The sequence below is a fragment of the Accipiter gentilis genome, chromosome 30 (assembly GCF_929443795.1).
Source record: "Accipiter gentilis chromosome 30, bAccGen1.1, whole genome shotgun sequence".
In the NCBI taxonomy this organism is placed as follows: Eukaryota; Metazoa; Chordata; class Aves; order Accipitriformes; family Accipitridae; genus Astur; species Astur gentilis.
The window spans coordinates 9,488,734-9,510,590 of record NC_064909.1 but is presented as its reverse complement, the minus strand read 5'-3'; the positions used below and the strand labels follow the sequence as shown (position 1 = coordinate 9,510,590).

The following is a 21,857-nucleotide window of genomic DNA, read 5'->3' as shown; positions in this document are numbered from 1 at the left end:
AAACTTTTCCTCTTGGTTTCATTTTGAATATGTCTATTCTTGTATTGAGAAAGATGGTGAACAGTCTATCCCTGTGCACATTCTTCACGCTAAGTGTTTTTTGTCAACCTCTATCGTATTTCTTTCATAGCTATCTCAGCTGCAGGCTTGAAGCGTTTTGTACTTTGTACTAAGACCTAACACCTCTTACATGCTTCTGCCAACAGGTGACTGGTTTTGATGGTCAACTTTCTAAATGCTTTAAGATAATTGCTGGGTGTGATGTAAGCATATTACTACATTAGTGTATTAAACATTAAGTAAGCATATTACTATACTAGCCTGAACATAACATGACTTCAGCTACAAGACAGCTCCATTTCCCACAGAACAGTTATAAAATTGACAAGCTAAACTCAAAGTGCTGTCTTGGCAATGTGCCCCTCTTTCCTGGCTTGCTTTCCAAATCTGCTGCTCTCCCTCTTTGCAAACCTGTGAATTGAAGACATGCCAGGGAGAGGGCATGGCTAGGTTGATATCTGACCTTGACTATTGCTCGTTGTAACCTATGTTCAGGTTTAAATTTGATGCTCCTGAATAATCTTCATAGCAAATATTTTCACCTCCTTTGATCCTTTTTTCATTTTCTAAATATGCTGAGCAGCATATGAACATGTACTGGTATCAGTCTTTCTGGGACCTTGTGGATGCAGTCTCCTCTTCATTGTGAAAACTGATCATCTTCTATTTGTTGCTTTCTAATACACAAAATGGTGTATTTCCTCTTTATCCTGTAACTTGGATTTTTAAGAACCTTTGAGGGATCTGCATCGCTGTTGCTTCATCAGTGAGCTGCAACTGCGAGCTCTTACAAAGGCCCAGTTGTAAATGTGCTTAAAATGCAGACCAAGAAAATTGAACTTTTATCTTTGAAGTTTTCCTTTTGGTGAATGGCAGGAAGCACCTAATTTTTGGGCCAACGTGTTATGTGACTATACTCATACCCAGTGAGTGAACTTGTTCTATTCTGTGTACTACAATGTGTAAGAACAACAGAAATAACCATGAAAGTAAAATCTTGGTCTAGCTGAAGTTTGTAAGAATACCTCTGTGCTCTGTAATGAAATCTGCATTTGATTTTTGGCTATCTTGTTTTATTTGTGCCTCATACGTCATGAAGTAATATAAAAATGGAGTAACTATCAAATAAGTGACATGCAGTTTCTGATTACTTTTTATACCATGTTTCTTTTTGTTCCTAGAGAGCAAATCAAAAGGCCTCCAGTGGGTGATAGATACAACCATTGCATATCCCAAAGGTGAACCTATCGACATCCAAACTTGGATTCTTGGCTACCGACAACCCACGGTTACACATGTACATTACAGGTAGGAAATAAATCTGCTCTTACATTGAACTAAAATGTTATAAAACAAGAATTCACAGGTTAGTAACGTCATGTTTCAGGATATGGGAAATCAGTAGCAATGTGTTTTCTATGTGCGTTTCACACGTGGGCTACTTGTATTATCTAAACACAACATGGTTTTCTTTTGAAAAGTTCAGTGACCATTCTATATCTTAGCACATTTAGGTTTTTGACTAATGTTCTGTGGCTAAATATAGTTATGGGGAATATATTTGATGGCTAGGTCATCTTTTCCACTTTAATGTTAAGGTGCTGGTAAACCTAGCTTGATTATTTTTTTTTTAAAAAACAATGACAACAAATTAAAAATCACTTTGTTATTAAATAACAGGTTTCCTGAGAGATTATTTTATATTGTATTTAACTTTCTGACAAAGAAATGTCAGCTTTTTCACTCAAAGCATACTCTTAATATTTCAGCAGAGCAACACTCTGGAAATAATAGCATATCTCATTGGCACCTAGGATGGGATACTATTAAAACTTTTCTCCTCAGCAATTCTTTGTCTCGAGACCTAAACTAATGGAGAGAGAAGTTGCATTTTGCTTTTGTTTTGCAGTTAATTGCAAGTCTGAAATATCCAGAAATATTTTAACATTCTTACTATACCAAATATGTTGATCACATTTTATCCCAAAATTACATTATTTTGTCTTAATTCCCTTTTGCTGATTTGGGGAGCTTTTAGACTTTTACAGTAAGCTTTTGGATATCCTTGTGTGGATCCCCTGGATGGCAGTGCAGCTGGTAATGACCTTCTCCAGCATCACTGCTGTGTCAGTATTGTGTGATGCAGAGTACAGGCTGCTCACTGGAGCTCCTTTCCATGGCCACGTTTAAATCTGTCCCTGCTTTTTATAGAAATCTTCCTTCAAGTTTTTTTGAAGGTGAACATACTTACACGCTAGTTTATGTAAGATATCGTAATATCTATTGTGCTTTATTCAGGTCACCTTAGTACTCGGATCTCTGGGATAATTGCAAGTTGAATGTATTTAGAATTTTACTAAAGAGTATTTCCAAAAATACTTCCTTTAAAAATGAGAGAATGTTATCTTAAGTTGAATTAACTTCCTGCTTCTAAATGTGTATATTCAAAACCTATTTTTGAGCATGACCATAAAGATGATGTAACCTTCCCTGCATTGAACTTTAATGTTACAGTTCTTGTAGTACTAAAATTCTAAGAAAAAATATTAGAAATTATTTGTTGTTGGGTGTAGGTCTGTTGTTTTCTTCCAGAGGGTCTAAATCACTAGGTTTAGACAGGGGAAAGGGGCAAGCCTCTCTTTTTGATTATTTTATATATTTTTTTAAATAACCTCTAGTTGTTATGGCTGACCTTGTTAAAAAAAAAAAAAAAAAAAAAAAAAAAAATTGAAGTATGCCCTAACTGGAAACTAATGCAGCGGTATGTCTCTGAAGGCTGAGAGCTGTATGTACTACCTCTGAAATGAGAACTGAGTGTCTTGGTTTTAACTGGAGCTTTGGGTAACTTTCCAGTCCTGGTAATTCTTAAATTGGCACTTCAAGTTTAGGCACATGTCTTCTGGACTGTAAGGGCTTTAGTTGGATGCAGAGTAGCAATTCTTAAAGATGCATTTAACAAAGTACCCTGGCTCTGACAGCAGGCAGTAGCAGCAAAGGCATGGGCAGGCAGCCCGCCCGCGTACCTTCCCTCTGCGCATAAACACACAGTGGCTGTTAACATGTTCTGAGCAGGCGTCGCATCTGGATTGCTCTTTGGGTAGGTGCTGATGGACCTGGGCTTTGTGAAATTGTCTAATACCATTTTTAACCTGCTTATACTTACTTACACAATTTACCTTGATACAATGTGCAGCTGTGCTTGAGGGTGACTACCAAGAATAATAATATATATATATTATATATATAATAATATATAAAGAAGTCACATTGCTTTTATATCCCTTTTTCCAGATTTAGTGTATCATCTAGCTGTGATATGCTAAGACCTTTTATTGAATCTGCAATTAGAGCTGTAGTTTGGAATGAATATGGTCAATTTTCACCTTCAGTGTTTTTGACAATAAAATTTATTTTTAGATATTTTTGTGTGGCTTTAAAAGTATTTTTCTATTTTATGTAAAGGGTATATTTATCCATGGCAGGATTAGCAGAGAGCGACTGAACAGCATGTGTACATGAATTTACTCATGTTGCATCATCCTTTTCTATTGCTTATACAGAAATTTCCCTTCAGGGCATTACAGCAACTGATTTTTATTTTATTTTTCCCAGATCACCTGTCTTTACTCATTAGGGGTTATTTTTTTTTTTTAGCAGAATGCTATAACTTGATGGGCACCTTCAGGGTTTTGACAACTTTAAATCATGTATTGATGATTTGAACAGCGTTGTTGGTACCACTGAGAACCTGTGAAGATGGAGTATGTGCTTGGAAAACTAGAGGTGGCAGACAAGGAAGAGTAGGGAACAACCATTCTTTCCTGGAGGGTTTCTGGTGTTAAAGAAAACCTTTCAGCTCTGCTATCGCTTTATTGAACTTTGTCCAGGATTGGGAAGCTGGATGATTGAAGCCCAGTGGGCTGACATCAATTTCTTAGAGCTTGTTTTTGAAATTATAGGTATGGTCAGTAGAAAACTGTCTCTCAGGAGCTTTGCATGTGTGCCTCCTAGGTGGTGTCGTCACTTGTCTGAAAATACAGTGATGTCTCAAGCCTGTTTCTGTATCAGATCTTAATCAGGAGCAGTTCTGGAAAAACCACCAAAACCCTTTATGCTGGTTAAACAGTGCATGCTAAAACAGCTGTACTTTGTGACCAGCTAGCTGATCCTTGCCCTGTCAATCTCCTTCCTCTCATCCCTGGCATTTCTGTTTAGAAACGCAGAGCTACCTTTTAACGTGCTGAAAAGTGTCCTGGGAGGTTTCTGTGCAGTGTTGCTCCTGGAGAGCTGGTCAAGCTGTGGGGCAGAGGGTGATACACGAGACCTGTGTAGCTGTACAGCTTGACCAGTAATCCTAAACTACTACTTCAAGTTCATCTTCCGTGTGGAGACCAAAACGTTGCTGTAACAGAGCCATGAGAGTATCTGGGGTTGTTGCTGGGAAGGCCAGCGCTTATTCTGCAGGTCACAAATTCAAGGTGGTTCTTCAATAATTCTTAATTTTGATAACAATTGGGTATTAACTATTCTTTGTCCTTAACAATGTAGGCAAGGATTAAATCAGTGACTGAGGTTTGGAAAGGCCTGTGCTGTGTTGAGCCCTGAGATGTCCCTTGTAAAGTTGGTGTGTTTCTGTAACTCTTTGAAACAAACTCAGTTAGCAAAGGAAAACCCAAAGGTAAAGTGGATTCCATCTTTAAAAAGATGGGAATATGAAAAATGTCTTCCAAAGGTGGAAAATGTCAGAGGTGTTTCTGGTTTTCTGCATTTGACATAGATGTCCTCTGAAATTTTCATGAAACGTATATCTAGTATGTCTGGATTGTTGTTATTCCCCCACATTTTCCTTCATTTAGTGCAATAAAATTTTGCTCGTTGTTTGTAATTTGGAATGTCTTGGGAGACTACATTTGAAATCAAATCTAAGGGTAATTTTTAAATAACTGAGAGGAGAGAAAGTTCTGCATGAGTCTGTGTGCTCTAGCACACTAGTTCCTCATCTATTATTTCTTTTAAATGAGTTATAGCAAAAAAAAAAATTTAAAAAAAAAAGCGCCCCTTTGGAAAAATAAAGAATAGTTTTGTCCAGGTGCCATCTCTACTGTATGAAAGGAGAATTGGGATTTAAACATGCTTTTTTCCCTTTTAGAGTAGTCTGGAGTGAGGAATTGATGTATGACAGCAGTGAGGAAAAAAAGCAACGTTTTCTGTGCTACTCGAACTGGAGCAGAGGAGACTGCAGAGCCTCTTTTGTTCTGGTCGCTCAGTCAGTCCTTTCTGCTGTTCCCCTTCGTCACAACCTGTCTCTTTCTGCCTTACGATCTTTCAAATCTAGTGTTTTCTAATAGCCTGTCCTTTTACTGCAGGATTATTTCTTTTTCATCCTACTTCGGGAGCAACAGAGGGGTGTAGGGGACACAGCAAGCAGCCTTATGTTTTCATTTTTAGATTCTTTTCTACCTGATGGAAATGGCAGAGAAGGATCAGTTTAATCCAGTAATCTTTTTTTGTTTCAAAGCTCAATTTTGATAATGAGTTGAACCTTGCTTTTCCAACTTCAGTTTTCACTACAAATGACATGTTTTTCAGAAATTCATAATTAGGCTAAGCTGCGGCCTGATTTTCCTCAGGATATCAAAAGAAACCCCTAGAAAAAAGGACAATTACCAAGTTTCAGATTCTTCAAAATACAAAGCTGTGAGAACCTACCCTTCTAACTATATCTAGCGAATAATTTTTTGACATTGACAGACTTGTCTTTTTGGGACATTGGAAAGTGCTGAAAAACTGGGTTTGCTCCCTGAAAGATAATGCTCAAGGAAAATACCTAATTAACTTCTTCCAGGTCAAACAGCACTGGGATTTTGGGGGGAAATTTCAACCCATCTGTTAAAGCAGTAAGCACCAAAAAAAAAAGCGTGGAAGGTGCAAGGCACCTTTTAATGAGTCTGTTGGAAAGGATTGTTTCCTCTTCTCAGAATGGTTTAGCTTTATGCTTGGGTCATTTTGTGATGTACGTTGATCATAAATCCAGATTCACTGCAGTTACACTCAGCAGAAATAAGCTGAATGGTTTGGTGTCTCTAGATCAAGACCGTATACTGGCTACTATTCGCAGCTCCCACCATTTCCCCACAGTGAATTGAGTTTTGGGATTATTTCTTTTCTTGTTACACCAGTCACTTTCTTAGTATCACTGACTTGGTGTTTCTCAGCTGATGTCCACGTTTCTCTAATATTAAGATTTCACATGTACAGCAGTTCTGTTGTCAAAACGCAAGACTTAAAAATTGGAAAAACCCTGGGTATAAAGTTTGTTTGATACTTAGCTTCCCCTCAATCAAGAATGGCGTGGGATTGGGGTTTTTTGCATTAGCTTCCCGCTGGGTCATACCCTTCTATGACCATATCTGGCATTTGCACTATGTGATAGTGATTGTGGTGTAGAGGCCCTGAATTCAGAGCCAGCCAGTCGCCTCTGCTGCAGAGCATAGTTGCATTTATGCTGCATGAAAGTACCGTGCTATTACCAGCGAACTCAGCTGCTGTGTCGTAATGCAGATGAGTACTATGTCACCTTTCTTTCTCATACCAGTTTTTGTACTGTGCTGCTGTTGAAACAAGCTTTCAGCTACTGAGAAAGTTCTTTTTTCGTGTCCACATTGATACAGATTTACTGAAATAAACTAGACTCGGCTATAAGATGGAATACATTGTGGTTGCTGAATGAGTTTTGCAGAAATGTCGGTGAAGGGCATCCAGTTTGGCATTATATTTTAATAAGCTTTTTTATGCAAGTAACTTGCGTTTGGTCATGCCTGAGATCTACCAACAAGCCATCATGCTGAGTTTATTTAAAGAGTCACTGAAACAGAAAACAGTATTATGATTTAGAAAGAGTAGGGGGTAATAAAGAACTTTTTCTTTCCTGGTTTGGGACATGGATACACATTTGTGTAGTGGTTTAAGAAAGTTGCCATCCCTCGGTCAGCTACGTGGAGTGTCCCACAGCCGTTGTTACCTTGCAGCTGCAGATAGGTAACCTTCAGCTAGAAGATAATGCTTCATTACTGAGACAGATTTGCAGACTCCCATCGGAGTACATCTTTAATTCCACCACCACTTTTAACTTCTCAAGGTGCAGCCCATGGTGGCACTGCTTTTACTGAAGTTTAGCCCCTTCCCCACTTCCCCTTATGATAGCAAAGTAGCTGTTCCCTTGATGAGAAATGAAAGGAGGTATTTCCATTCCACTTGAATTTTCTGGTCAAGTTATCTCACTCAGTGCTATTAAATTCATTGTTTGCCACACCAAGAACAAAGGCACTCTTATTTTCATGCAATGTGAGGTTAGTTTTGTCCAAAAGCTAGAAAGATTCAAGTGCCCAAGAGAATCCAGAAGCTTCAGATACTACACATTGACCTTGTTCCTTGTCAGGACAGTTCTATGTGGTGATAATGTTTTATTTTCCTGAGGACATCGGCAAACTGTTCGCTTTTAGTGACGTTGCTGATGCTGGATACCCAAAGGTGGGGTAGAGCCAAGATGATGCTCATGCTGTGACTACATTGACAACAGTCTACGTATCTCATTGAAAAGAAGAAACTATTTTCTGCATCTTTTAACACTAGACTTGGCAGACCTTGTAGCCGATGGTTGAGGATGACCCTGCTCCAGTCAGAGCAATGGCTTTCCACTGTTGTTTTGGATCGTCTGCGTAGAGAGTTTTGTAACAATAGACTTTCTCAGTTACCTTTCCCGAACCCAGTCTCCTTAAAGACAGTGTTTTTTTAAAACACAGATGCCAACTGAGCCATCTGACGGGCAGAGAATGACGATATTGGCAGTATGTTTAGCATAAAAACAGGGGGGTTTAGCTTCACCTTATCTAGTACAGGAAGGGGTTGTTTCCAGAGTTTAAGGATTTTTTTTAAACATATCATCTCTAATTTAGCTCCGTCAGTAGTAAGAATATTCCACTTGTAAAAATAACTCTGAATAATCTAAAAGTATGTTTGAAAATGCTTCTAGATACACAACCACTTAGCGTTGCTAAATTGTAACAGCCAGTGTAGCATTATTGGAAAATCAGTTGTTTTCCACGCTACATTAATAATCATTCAAACTGGGTGTAACGGTGATCGCTTCTTAAACTTCTTAAGAAGCAGAGTTTATATCCAGAGATTCAAGTATTCTGATACTGTGTTGGTTCATACAAGAGCCTGGATGGATTCAAGCCGGAAAGTGGTGTGCTGCATTCCATTAGTCTCTCACAATAGTGGTATCACTTCCACTACTTTGCTACTCCACTAAAGTTCCAGCTCATAAATTGTTTCTAATGAGTATCTTGTAAGATCTTGTGATAATGTTTTCAGACTAGAAGGTACAATCTTGGAAAAATACCAGGCTTAACTAGGTTATTGAGCTGTAGAGTTGTTACCCATTAGGTAACTGAGAAGTGAAGGTGGAGGTAAAGAATATCTGCAGCTTACAATGGAAACTGCGTATGAAGCCAGGTAACCCTAAACTTCTGTCCTGAGCCCACACGCGCGTTCTGTTAGTTCTGAACCATCTTCAAACTTGCGTAAGCAAGCATCTGTCCTTCAAAAATATACCGTGAAACAGAATATTCGGTTGCTGAGTCTTTCTATCTCTTCACAACAGATAGGCAGAAGAGAGTGAAAATAGTGCTTGGCAGCTCAGTTGTGTTTGGGGACAGAGAGTCTTTCTTAGTGTTATACCCTCAACAAAAATGGCCCTATCTCTGTGGCAGTGTTTTTTACTTGCCTGTACATAAAATAAAATAGTTCTTTATTATCTGTCTTTGTTGTTAATATGCACGCTCAGGACTTGAGCTATTTACTGGACCACCAGCTATTTCATAACGTTTGTCTTTGGCCAAAGACTTTTCTTCAAACTGTATTTTACCTGACGTAACAGTTGCTAATTTCTGGTTACCAAGACTGGCTTTATTGGAGCACAAAGAATGCCGCAGTGTGAGAAAGATGTAGGTAGAGTTGCTAGAAGGGCTACAGAAATATCTGAGTTCATGTTGATGCCATAGTTGGTAAATAAAACTGTTCATCTTCTTATATTGATGTTATCTCTCTTTACCGAAGCACCATTATTTTTAATTTGCTCATTAGAGCAATGCTTTGCTGCTTTTCTCCTCCACTTATTTTTACGTGCATCAAACTGAAAGGAGGAGGTACAAATGACTTGGCAACAAAGCAAGTGAAGATGTTGAAAACAGTAACAGCAACAATAGCATTCTGCAGAAGCGTCTTTTATTTCTGTAGTCTGACATTCCCATATCTGTTCAGACACTGCCCACATGTCTGTGGTGTTATTTCAAATTCTTTTCAGTATAATCAGTCAAGACTGTGTTGAAAATGAACTTAAATGAAAAATCCACTAACAAAAACAGAAGCATGGCATAGATGACAGGGTAAGTGGGAGCTCACTTGAAAAGAGAAACATACATTAAAGGTCTTACATTTCACCGTATGCATTTTTCAGGCTAGCCTGATACACAAGTCTCTTCTGCACTGGCCTCACAGTGAAACATAGTGGATATATAAGTTCCTGTATATATCAAAAGGCACTTAGGGTCTACTGAGGACATTTCACAATTCCTGTAAGACTTGACATTCTATTTTGAAAAAAATCCAGTGAGGGATATCCAGTGTGTTATTCAGGGGTTTCTGTATGTATGTATCTCAGTGAATTCTGCCCTGGATATCTGAATTTCTAAGTAGACATAGTATTCAGTGTAGAAGTACCAAAACAGTGGTTATTCTTCCACTGGGATTTTTAAAACAGAGCAGCAATATTTGAGTACACTTAGTTACATGGTCAGTTTTCAGTGTAAAACCTGCCTTAGAAATTTCAGACAAAGATGCTGGCATCCTTTGAAAAGCACAGAGGATGCGTTTTCTGGGATACAGAAGAGCTATTGGTACTTAGTGATGTCATCACGTGGCTTCTGCCTGTTGAAGAACTGTTTTTTTAAAACTGTGGATGAACCTTCTTAGTCTTTTATTTCTTTCTATTTCGGTCCATGAATTTTATTGCTTCTTGGTTTGTATTTTTTTTTTAGGATATTAATATAGTGTGGTATTCTATTTAAAAAAAAAACCAGCAACTTAGTAGCTTTGATCAAATGCTGTAGTAGAGCATTTGATAGAAGCTAATAATGCCTATGTCTTCTGTGTGCATCTGGCTGGTAACCTGGAATGGTCCAGTTTTGTGTCCTTAATACCTATGGGATCTGTGAATCGGAGAGAGAATGAACCATGCAGTTAGATTTATACCCAACTCTTGTTCTCTGTGTTTTGGGGTGAGCTGGGGTAGAAGGGAAGAGTTTTGTTCTTCACATACAGAATGAATTTCCAAGGTTTAATTTATGTTTGTTTCTTTGGTAGGATTTTTCCAGTTAAAGATGTACCTGCAGAGCCTGAAGCTCTTACACACTGGCTATACCAACGATTCATTGAAAAGGAGGATCTCCTGACACATTTCTATGAAACAGGTAGGATGGTATCTAGCAAAGAGAATTGTGCTTTGTTAATGTCTTTTCTTACAAGGATCTCAAAATGGTTTAAGAATATGTATACATTCTTCACACAGATACAGTAGATGTAATTACTACTTTTTATGTGGCAAAAAAGTATGATAAAAAAATTATCTAGGACAGGTAAATTATCCAGGTAACATTAGAACAGGGTAGTGTTTCGAAGCTGGCACATTCAAAACGGATCTAAGGAAATCCTCTTTTTTTTCTGCAATAACATATAGTTCAGCTGTGAAACTTGCTGCCATGGGATTTCATTGAGTGGAATAATTAAGCAAGATGCAAAGAGGTAGTGAACATTTACATGCATAGTAAAAGTATTCAGAGCTTATGTTAAGTTTGGAAGGGATAGAAAACCTTCAGCGTTTAAAATGAGCAAGTTCTTGACTGAAAGGGATTAAATAAGACTCTTATGGGAGGCAGGTTATTTTATCTGCTTAGCGTGGCTGTTTAGCATGTTCCTCTGGCACTTGTACTATTAGAGAAAAACTGATCTAAGTAGTCTGCAGGTCTAATCCAAAACCATAGTCCTCTTCTGTTTCCTGTTAAGCTAAACAAAGATGCTATGAGTGGAAGGATCTGGAAGAATTACATAGCATAAAGTCTCTGGGGTCCTGATGTGCAGCCCTGTGCTGTCAGTACTGGCCTCCTTGCTGTGAGGTACTGAGGATCACTTCTATCATGATATACTTTCAGTGTTAATGGATCAGAGGAATCTAAATGAACTTAGGGCATTAATAACGTTACTGAAGGGATACTGGCAAACAAGTGATTTAAAATATCAGGTAAATACTTTGAAACTGTAGCTGGAGAAGTGTTTCCTCAAGGCTCTTGTTTTCCATCCAGTTGATACTGAAGTATGTCATCAGCCCTCCAGCGGGGGTGGGGAGAGTGACGGGGGGGTGTCTGTTCAGAATATAAAGCAGAGGAATTCATCATAATAAAAAAGAAAATCCAGAGGAAAAAACAGAGTTTTATTTTGATATACAGGAAAGGAAGTTTATCAAACATAGACTGAGTAGGAAGACTCCAGATGAAATAATGCAACTTGTTTCTGAAGAAAAATAATCATTTCATTAGCAAGTATCACAGTTGTTGAGTGGGGGAAAATACTCAGTCTCTCCAGTCAACCAAGTTTAATATTCCAGAGTGACTATGTTAAACAAAGACGCTACTTCTCTTAGATGATTTATTGCAAAGACTGCTTTAATTTGATTTTGAGTGCTTAATTTATCAATTGTAGTGCTTAAAAAGAGTAATAGAATTCTTTAACAATGCCAAGTTGTATTTTGTTTTATGAAATACTGCTGTCGCTCAGCCATCATTGATGGCAAAAGTCAGACTCTGCTATATAAATTGCATTCAAATGCCTATATTGGACATTATTAGACAAATAACTTTGTGAATCTGTTTAAAACTACAAGTGTAGTCAATAGGAGGTAAAGAATTCATGTTATTGAGACATTATTTCACAAATACCATTAAAATAAGTCATACCCAAAAAATCTAACTAGACCAGAATTTCAGAGAGTATAGTGAATATAATCAGTTTTATTCATTGAAATGTGCTTCCAAAATAGGATAATGGGTTATAATTTGCCAATGTAATCAGTATGAATTAATAAGACATGTTTTAAATGTAAATGCTATGACATAGGACCTTATTAGGCATAAATTAGCATAATGCAAAGTTACTACCATTTATGCCAGTTGAGAACGTGCTTGCATTGCTTTTGTTGGCTTACTGCAGAAGTACTGTTGTGGTTTTTGGAAACCCCGGGGAGGCCTCATGTGAGGGGAATCCCTGAAGCTGCTCAAGAGCTAGCTTTGTATTGATGTGTTACGTTGTCTCAAGTTGGTGTGTTCCTAAGACTTAGAGCTGTTTTAGCATTTTGATTGATTCATTTATTTATTTAAATACACACTGCTTAGGAATTTGTCTTAGTTCCTAAAGCTTACTTCATAAAGGTGGAGTAACATTTAATGCTACGTGAAACTTTAAAAGTTTGCATTGACAATATCATCAGTAGGAGTATGTTCTTTTGGCATATTTTTGGGGGTGAAGAGTAAGACACAAAGCCTAAACCACCTTTTTCCTTTTTGCTGTATTCCAAAGGGTTAAGAACTTTAACTGATCTGGGGAAAACCTGTAATATTAGACACCTTAAAATTAAACAAAAAAGTATCTGCCTAAAATTGAATATGAAACTATCCCATCCTTTCTTACAGGTGCATTTTACATATTTCATTTATAAAATTAAAACAGTTTACACTTAATATCTGTAGGTATAAGCAACACAAAGACTTCTATGTTAGCAGCTAGTGGAAAGCTTGTATTGGCAAGTTCGTGATTTCTCTGAAGTCTTCAGCAGGATAACCTTGAACGCTGCAGTCACACAAATGAGATTACATTTAGCAGGACAAAAGCACTTGGAGACTAATTAAAAACCCCCAAACTATAAACTAGGAGCTTATCAGTTGGAAATGAGTAATTGTATACTGAAGTCATCATGCTCCTCACTCACTCTGATCATAAGCCAACTGGTGTGGTGTAACTAAAAAAGTGAGCAGTGTCATACAGGGCAACATGAGAGGGTTTTCACCAGTGCTACGGAAATACTCTTCATTCTACCAAATCTGAAACCTGATCTGGAAATTCTGCATACAGGTCCGTCATCCCCGTTCAAGAAATAGGAACTGAACCAGGAAGAGGGACAGATAATAGATGCTAAGATGATTAAGGGGAAGGACGAGTAATTTCTCTGAAGGACAACTAAAAGTGCTTGGCTTGTCTCAGCTAGGAAAATGAAGGATCATTTTCTCTCTAAGATACACGTTGGCTTGGGAGAGGGGGAAGAGACAGTTGCTGTCTATACCAAGGAAGAAGGAGAGTTATTTAAACCAAAGGTCAGTGTTGGTACAGAAAAACTAATGGGCCATGGAAGAGCAAATGTAGCGTAAAGTGGACAAATAGAAGCTTAGCAGTGAGAATTATTGGGGAATAAATGGTGTGGTGAATCTGCCCATGTGTGAAAATACATATCAGTGAGAGAAGGATGGGACTCATCAAGGGGTTTTTTTTAGACACTTTTTTTTGTAATTTAAGAGCATTCATACAGGAAGAAAAGCTTTGTCTTAAATGCTTGATTGCAGTTCCTCCAGTGATTGCAAATGCAAAGCATAGAGATAAGTTGCTGATGGTATCTAATTGCCCAAATTGTGTGGTTTCCAAGATTAAAAATTGACACTGCTGTATCTTTACTATTTGTATCATTCATCTCTTGTTCTTCTATGAGTAGTTGGGACTCGATAATGCTGCAGCAAATACATCATCTTCTCTGCTATTTAGAGTTTTTATATCCACTGTTCAGGATTAACAACAACAAAACTCGTTCATATCATCTAGGTTTTCTGCATCTCAGTAAAATGTAACACAAATTATTTAATTTGCTGATGTAACTATATGCAAACAATTTGCTTATGATGATAAAGCTCTGATGTATTCAGAACATTTAATTTACTTTTTCAAGTAAAAAAAAAAAAGTCAAAATAGGGGGAAAATGAATTTTTTAATTGTCAGCTGTATCTCCTGCCAGTCTTTCTCATCTAAACAGGCATTTCACTAAAATCTTTCTGGAAAACTACATGGCAAATTACAATGTTTACTTAATCTATATGACTGACTGGCCAATGAATGTTTAAACATGTGGAAACTGTTGTTTAAAAAAACAAGCATGTGTGTATATATTTATATTTTCAAAAGGAACCTTGAAGAACGTATATATGTGTTTCTTCTTCACAGTATAAAAAATCATTACCAAGTAGCTGTAAAATTTAATATGGAATCCGTTCAATTTGATCATACAGATGTTAATAAATGTTCAAAAATAACACAGAAAACTTAGTTGGCAGTCAGATCTCCCCGCAAAGGTTGAATACAATGATGATAGCTGCTTTTAAGGAATGCTTTGAAGTTTATGCTTAAAGTTTATATCCAAATGAAATGAAAATTGTTCTTAATTATTAAGATAAGAGGTTTTGGAGTTTTTTTATTTTCTTGAAGATAACTGCTAATGCTGGAGACTCTTTTAGAAGTTTAACAGCATAATACAGAACTAACCAATGAATCGTTTGTGGGCACTGTTGCTGGGAGAAACAGTGATGGTAAAAAATCATGCATTAAGGCTATCGTTCCTGCTGCAGAAGCATTAAATGTGTTTTCTTTTCTGTTTTAGGAGCTTTTCCTCCACCACGGGGTCAAACAAAAGCTATTTCTCGGGAGATGACCCTCAGTAACCTGTGGCTAGTTGGCATACAATCACTTGCATTTTTGTCAGGCGGTATGTGGTACTGCATCCTTCAGTATTTTTATCATTGCCTATTTTAAAAGTGGAATGGGACCTGAGGACACAATGGGAATCCAGGCTCTTGCAAATGAGTATCATGTTGTATGTGCAAATGTGAATATTCAAGAGTAAAGGAAAATACTGGATGGACTCATACCTCTCTTTGGGGAAATTTTAACTCCACTGAAAGTGAAGATCAGTAACATAGTGACCTGATGATGTATTTTAAGAATTGTCTGTATTTTTGAAAATGTATACTCTCACCCACCCTTAAGCAAATTCAGCATTTGGACAAAAGGTGCAATTGTACAACCACCGTAGAAGAATGTCTGTGACAAGAAAGCTCTGTCGCCACAAGTATTTCTTGGCATTGTAGTTAGAGCTCAGAAAATTCAGCAACTTGTCTCTTCAGTAGTGTGTACAGCATTGGTGTGGTAGAGATTCCTCATCTGCACAACTTGTACTTTATTGCAACTCATTGTGCTGGAGTCAAAGATGCTCAACAGAACTGGTGGCAGTATCTTTGCAGCTACGCAGTCAGCAGTTGTTGTATTAGACATGTTGATCTAAAACCAAGACCCAAATAAGATCCAGTGTCAGGTGTGTCTTGTGAGGAATCAGTCCTCAAAAAAGCATTGCAGCATCATAGTGTGATTAAAAGCTATCCACATTTGATGAATCAGCCCATCCCTGCTGTGGTCTTACCATCAGCTCTCCGAATTCTGTGTGCTGCCAGTATCTCGTATTATGAGGAAACTTGGAAAATATAAAGTCACGTGGTTAGTTTTCCCTTTTTGTTCAGAATGCATCTCAACGATCACTATCAATTTTCAAAATGCACTTTTAAAGGTGAAAATACAGTGAAGGAAAGACATAAAACTTAGGGAACAGGGAAAGCTTTATTTGTCACGCATTGGAAGCCAGACCAATTCTAGCTGTTTCTGAAGGTTTGCTGGTGCTGCTGGTGATTTTTAGCCACCTTTGTATTTTGTATACTGCAGTCCAACCAAGGTGACCTTTGAGTGGTTTACAGAGGCCTTTTTCTCCCCACTAGTTGCAACAGCACTAAATATACTTGTGGGAGAGTTTAAATAATTCAATGCCAACCATCTTAATGTTTTGTTAAGGAATAATAGAAGAAAAACTAGTTTCTTAAAAAGAAAAAATAGGTATAATTGCTATCATAAATCTATAGGAAGATACTACTGCAAAAAATAAAGTATGGTAAATACTCCGAATAACTACATGGAGGGCAGTATTAATTAGCTCACCACTGTGCTGAAATCTTACTCAGAGGGGGGTGAGTTGAATTTAAAGGCAAACTGCAACAGAAGACACTTTCAGATGTGTGACATAGGATACTTTTGAAAGGCTGTCGATACTTCTGGCAGGTCTAGTTGGCATTGTGTTTATGTGATTATACACAGATTTGAGAGAGCTGTTCCTAAAATAAAACTAATCTCTCTAAATACAAGCAGGATAGCCAGAACTTCAGATGTTGGCATACTGCCTTTTAGAGAGTAATTTTACTGAGAACAAGTAAGCCCTCAGTAGTTGTGGCTTCAGTTAGCAATATTGATCCCCCTTCTCTCTCCCTCTCCTGCTACATGAATCACAGTGAGTGGTGTGCAGAATACAAAACCCAGCTAGTGTTCCCTTTGGGGGAGGAGCTAAGAGCATACCAAAATATGTGGCAATGCCAATTTCCCTGACGTAATGGAAAAATACCTAGTCAAATATGCCACCTCTATCCGCCCAAAAGCAGTAGTTTTTATCCTAAGATAGCTCAGTGGGGGATGGTTGCAAAATGCTACACCGTAGTAAGCTCCCCTAACTGTGAGGCCCCTCATTGACTTAAAAGAACCACTAGAGCTGGGAGACAAGGGACAGTGTTTGCCTGCAGCTTCATGGTTTAGGTAAGATACTGTTTCTAAATCCCACCTCTTTACATCCAGTCACACACCTGAATTCTGGTGTCACGTAAAATCCATTAAAAAGAGGTATGCCCTGAAAGGGAGGCAGTCTTGGGAGTATTTTTTTTCCTGTTGCTCTTGCTGAAGTACAGCTGATGGAATGAATGTATTTAATCTGCCATTTTACAGGAAGGTGTTGGGGCAGCCTGGCACCATTGCCATGTAAGTGGTTATGTCTGCTGCACATGGGTGTAAACGGACTCTCAAAACTGCAAAATGCAGATGGCAAGCTACTTACTTCTGTCCTCCACCAGGTAGTTTGATCAGAATTGCAGAGATGCCCATAGTACAGCTGGTTTTATTTTGAGCTAGGACAGACTGGAGTCATATAAAAAGGGAAGTTTATATAAGCAGATTGCACAGCAGTAACTCACATCAGGAGATTGTTCTTTATAGACCCCGTGAACTCCATGTAAGAGCATATTGTTTATTCAAATGCAGTAATTTTTTTTCCAGTGGATTGCGGTCAATAACGAGTGTTCACGTGCTGCCTAAAGAAATTAGTAATGCGCAATAATGTTTCAGATAATCATTTGATTTATCTGGTCCTGTTCATTTTCAGTTTGTTCCTCTGTAGTTCTTACTATTGTGAGACGTTTGTTTTCAAGCACTGATTGTTGTTTTGGTAGGGTGAGTAAATAGTATTAGGTCTTAGGCTTCTTTCCTACCTGCACTGGAAGATGTGAAGAGAGCCTGACATTGTGTCTTCTTATGGCCGCGTTGCTGTAGGTGACAGTGGAATGAAACCACTGTGAAGGAACTCTGAAGTACCCTCCCAGCATGAACTAGGATGCTGCTTCATGAAAGAGAATAAATTGGATAAAAGAATTTTTTCCATTAAGGGAAAATATAAAATGGATATGACATATAGGAAATTCTGTGCTAAAAATACGGTGCTGGTCAAGACTGTTTGGAGCTTAGCAGGCTAGTTTGTAAAACGTAAACTCCTGTCGGTTGCAGTTCGGTTCTACCTTCTGGCAGTTGGTTAGTGTAACAGATGTAGCGGGCATTTTGCTGTGCCATCCATGGGCTTCCTCTTCTGAAGAGTTCAAAATGCATTTGATAGAAAATGATGTTAATGAACCATGCAGTTGATCACAAAATGGTTAATTAATATAATTTTGAATTTATAATAGGGAAAATATAATGGAAGAATGTATAAAGTGATAAAGAATGAAAAATTCACAGAAAAAACGCTAACTGAAAGCTGTTGCACACAAGTGAAAACATAGCAATTGAAGTGTATTGTGAATAAAGATGGTTCTCTGCCAGGGTTGCACGGAAAACACCTGTACATTTCTATATTTAATTGTTCATAAACAAGTTGTTACAGTTGAAATGGTGTAAGTCCTAATGGTTTGGCATTACTGCTCTTCGAATCCCATTACGTGAAGAGTATCTGCCCATTCACAATGAGCGGTGTTTTCTTCAGCGCCCTTTGGTGAGTGTGCCTTTCTTCCAGGTTCTCTTGTAGTCTGCGTACGGTTCTATCAAGTATTGCAACAACGCTGTCTCTTGCAGGAGGGATTATTTTTTTTTAAGTTGCTCTCACCGTATTTTGAAAAGCAAGATTTCAATTTACCTTGCTCACTGGAAAATTAAAGGCTTCCTTCTCCCTCCTCCGCCCCCAGCATCAAAAATCAGATGCATCTAATTGCAGTAAAAATACAATGATCACTGTGGTACTGTTCATTATTCACTTGTTTTGCAAATGATATAACTTTTTTTTGTCTGACACTGCCATAAAGTGCTGTTAACTTTTTTCACCTGTTTGTACAAGATAATACAGATACCGAACACTGTGTGTGACAGAATTCAACTGCTCCACTTTGCCTTGACGTAAAATTTTTGGGACCAAAGGTACTTAAAACTGGCATTTCCAAATCATGAGACCGGGGTTGGGTGCATTCTCTCGATAGTCAGCTGGAGATTTTGTGGTGATCTGATACAATCACACAAAATAATTATACATCTGGGGTACTGTATTGTTTGGAAATAATGGAGCCATATGAAATAAAGGGTTATTTTGCAAAATTGCATATTTGATAGTTTTTACACTTTTTTTAAAAAACATAACAATTGGAAGAGCAAAATTGAAACCGTACTCTGGTTTAAAATGTCTGCATACATTATGAACACTTCTGATCAGCTTTATTTTTTCTCTAAAAACTGTAGACTACCTGGCTGTGATACAAAAGACATCTTTAAAAGGATTCTATGCATTTTAAAGTTAAACCTTTTATTTTATCATTGGATAATGGAGTAATTATTCGCTGAAAGACTGTCCTATTAAAGTGAGTTAGTTCCTTAAAATTACTCTACGATGGTGTTCATTTTGTAGGATAAAAATTAGTTTTCTTGATACCAGTTATTTTCACCTCAAATTTTCTCCTTCCCTCCTGTGTTACCTGCATTTTTGTTTTGTATGATAAAATGGATGCAGAAGCCTGTAGAGACTCTCAATGATTTTTGCGAAGAGCTGGTCGTGTTTGGAATTATTTTACTGAATTTATTTCATTGGATTTTTTTATCAAATCTTTCCAGCAGCCAAGATGTCTTTCAGAAATGTAGACAGATACAAGAAGAAGCATTTCTCTACAAAGATTATTAGGTGTCTTTTCCCTTTTTTTTTTTTTGTGTGTGGCAAAAATAAAGTTGATTTTTTTTCAAGATTATTTCATGTGCTTCTAATCCTTAATAGATGAGATTATTTTCTTTGGGTGTATTTATTGTGCTTTTATCTAATAGATACACAGTCTCTATTGTGCTTACCATAAACACTACAAATAGCAAAATAACACTTTGGTTCACTATACAGCAGCAGTGTTAATTTGTGATAGATAACATTAGTTATTAGAGCTCTCATCAAGGAGACAGAGACAAATGTTTCTATGCCAGTAGTGGTAAGAGGAGGAGTGGAGCAGTAAGGACAGGGGAAAGCAGCTTTGGCAGCCCTCCCTCGTTACAGCACCGCTGGAAACTGTGCCGGTGCTCAGGCTGCAGAGTTTCTCCGGGGGTCACTGCGTAGCAATGAGTCCTCTTGAAGTTTCTGAGAGTTGAGGGCCCACGAAGAGCAGAACCTGGGGCCCCATCAGCCCTGGATTGCCACCATCCTAGAAAGAGGTGAATCCAACCTTTTTGCAAGCAAGGCTGTAATCACTTTGTAGATACCTATATTTTTTTAACAGTGGTCTGTTTTTAAACAACTTCAGCTAGGCACAGCAATATCGAGTGAAACAGCGCTGTTCATTCGGTGGCCCTGGCATCTCTTGCTAACAGTAGCTCTTAGCTATGTGTCACCTTCTGTGTTAACTGCTGGTGCAGAATATTGCAGCATATAACAAAATAAAAAGGAACTCCTTGGAGCATAGTAAGACATCTTGCACAATTTCCAAAACAGCGCCATGGTTGTAGTTATGTCTACCTCTTTGTTTCCCTCCTGGATTTTGTCTTGGTTTTCTGTGTGGTGTTTTTCTGTGAGGGGTGGGGGGAATCGGGGAGGGAAAGAGTGGGAGGGAAAGCTTGAAATATGAATATTGAAACACTGGTGGGGGATCCAGTGCTTACCAGCTGGTTGTCATACTGAAAAAGCCATTGTTTTTAATTCCTGCCTAGTATGAAATGTTTTAAAAAATCCTTCCTGCTGGAAAGAAAAATGTATTTTTAAAAAGAAAAAACATCGCTCTTTTGGCTATGAGAATGTCAGCTGTATGAGTTGTGACCATATCATGACATGCTGATCAGATATAAATAAATTTTTATCTCTCAGGACTCTATCTTGTATTTTTACTCTTCTGGTAACTGTTGCAGGTTTTCTGAAAGGGTGCTCTACATCTTTAAATATCAATAATTTCAGCTGAGGCAGTAAATAAAAAAAGGTATGTGAATGTCATGTGTGCTCACTCCAGTTTACAGAGAAACATCTCTTCTTGATTAAAAAAAATAAATATATCAGCCTGTGAAATGTACTGAAAGGCTTGCTGCAGGTTAGCTCAGGGCACGGGGGAATTGCTGCGGTGAGGTTCCAGTGCTGGGTGTTTCTCTCCCTCCTCCCCCTGCCTCTGAGAGCTGCTATGAGCTTCAAATATACTATAAAATAGCATGCTTAGCTCGTCAGGGATGCAGAGAGAGTACATCGCTTTCTAGCTGATTGTAAATGGGCAGCTTCTTTTAAAAGAAGTTGCAGAGTAATGGACAGGGCTGTAAGAATGGGGCTCACAATGGACTGGGAGTCTGAAGCGTGACAAAAATGGGTGCCTGAGATGGTCAGACATGTTGTGTGCTGTAGCAACCTTTTCTCTACTTTTGACATACAGTATCTCCTCCTTCTGGAAAAAAAAAAAAAAAAGTTTTATTGTTAGTATCTTTATATAGCCAGCATCCATTTGTACTTAAATTTCCCATATGTCCTTAGGTTCTCTGTGGAATAAGGAAGAGGCCTCTCTGGGCAGTTGTCCATTCTAATATCAGTCTGGTTTTGTACCAAGTTAGCCAGTTGGTTTGATTAAGACTTCTCCTTGAGGTTGGAGAAGTGATACATCAGGGAATTAAGAGCAGCTAGTGCTAGCATCTGGGGCAGCTGAATAAAGGCTGCTTATATTTTTAGTTAAAAAAAAAATAAAAATTGTGGAATTTGTGGTAAATTACATGATTGCTCAAGTATTAAAGGCTGACAAGAATGGATAGTTGATCTATGAGCACTAAAGATGGCAAGGAGCTCACTGGATTGTGATGTACAGATTTTTAAGTTTACCTTGGAAAATGGGGAAAGTTCCAAAAAAGTGGACATTGTAACAGTGATAAACAAGATCAAACTCTAGGTCTATGCAATGAGTGGATAATAAGCTAACTTTAGTAAGGCCCATCGGCGTGGCTTTGGGAAAAAGCAACAATGGCTTTGCTAA

At 38.0% G+C, this 21,857-nt stretch overlaps 1 protein-coding gene across 3 annotated transcripts in view; it reads left to right on the top strand.

The window, feature by feature from the left end:
• The window catches only part of LPGAT1 (lysophosphatidylglycerol acyltransferase 1), a 67,322-nt gene extending 46,598 nt beyond the window's left edge, over positions 1 to 20,724 (top strand). For all 3 annotated transcript variants that reach the window (XM_049833494.1, XM_049833495.1, XM_049833496.1), the window contains 3 exons: positions 1,242 to 1,368; positions 10,486 to 10,592; positions 14,870 to 20,724. In XM_049833494.1, coding sequence (XP_049689451.1) covers positions 1,242 to 1,368; positions 10,486 to 10,592; positions 14,870 to 15,021 — 386 coding nt within the window. In that variant the 3' untranslated portion in view covers positions 15,022 to 20,724. The remainder of the gene's footprint in view (positions 1 to 1,241; positions 1,369 to 10,485; positions 10,593 to 14,869) is intronic.
• The last annotated feature ends 1,133 nt before the right edge of the window (positions 20,725 to 21,857 follow it).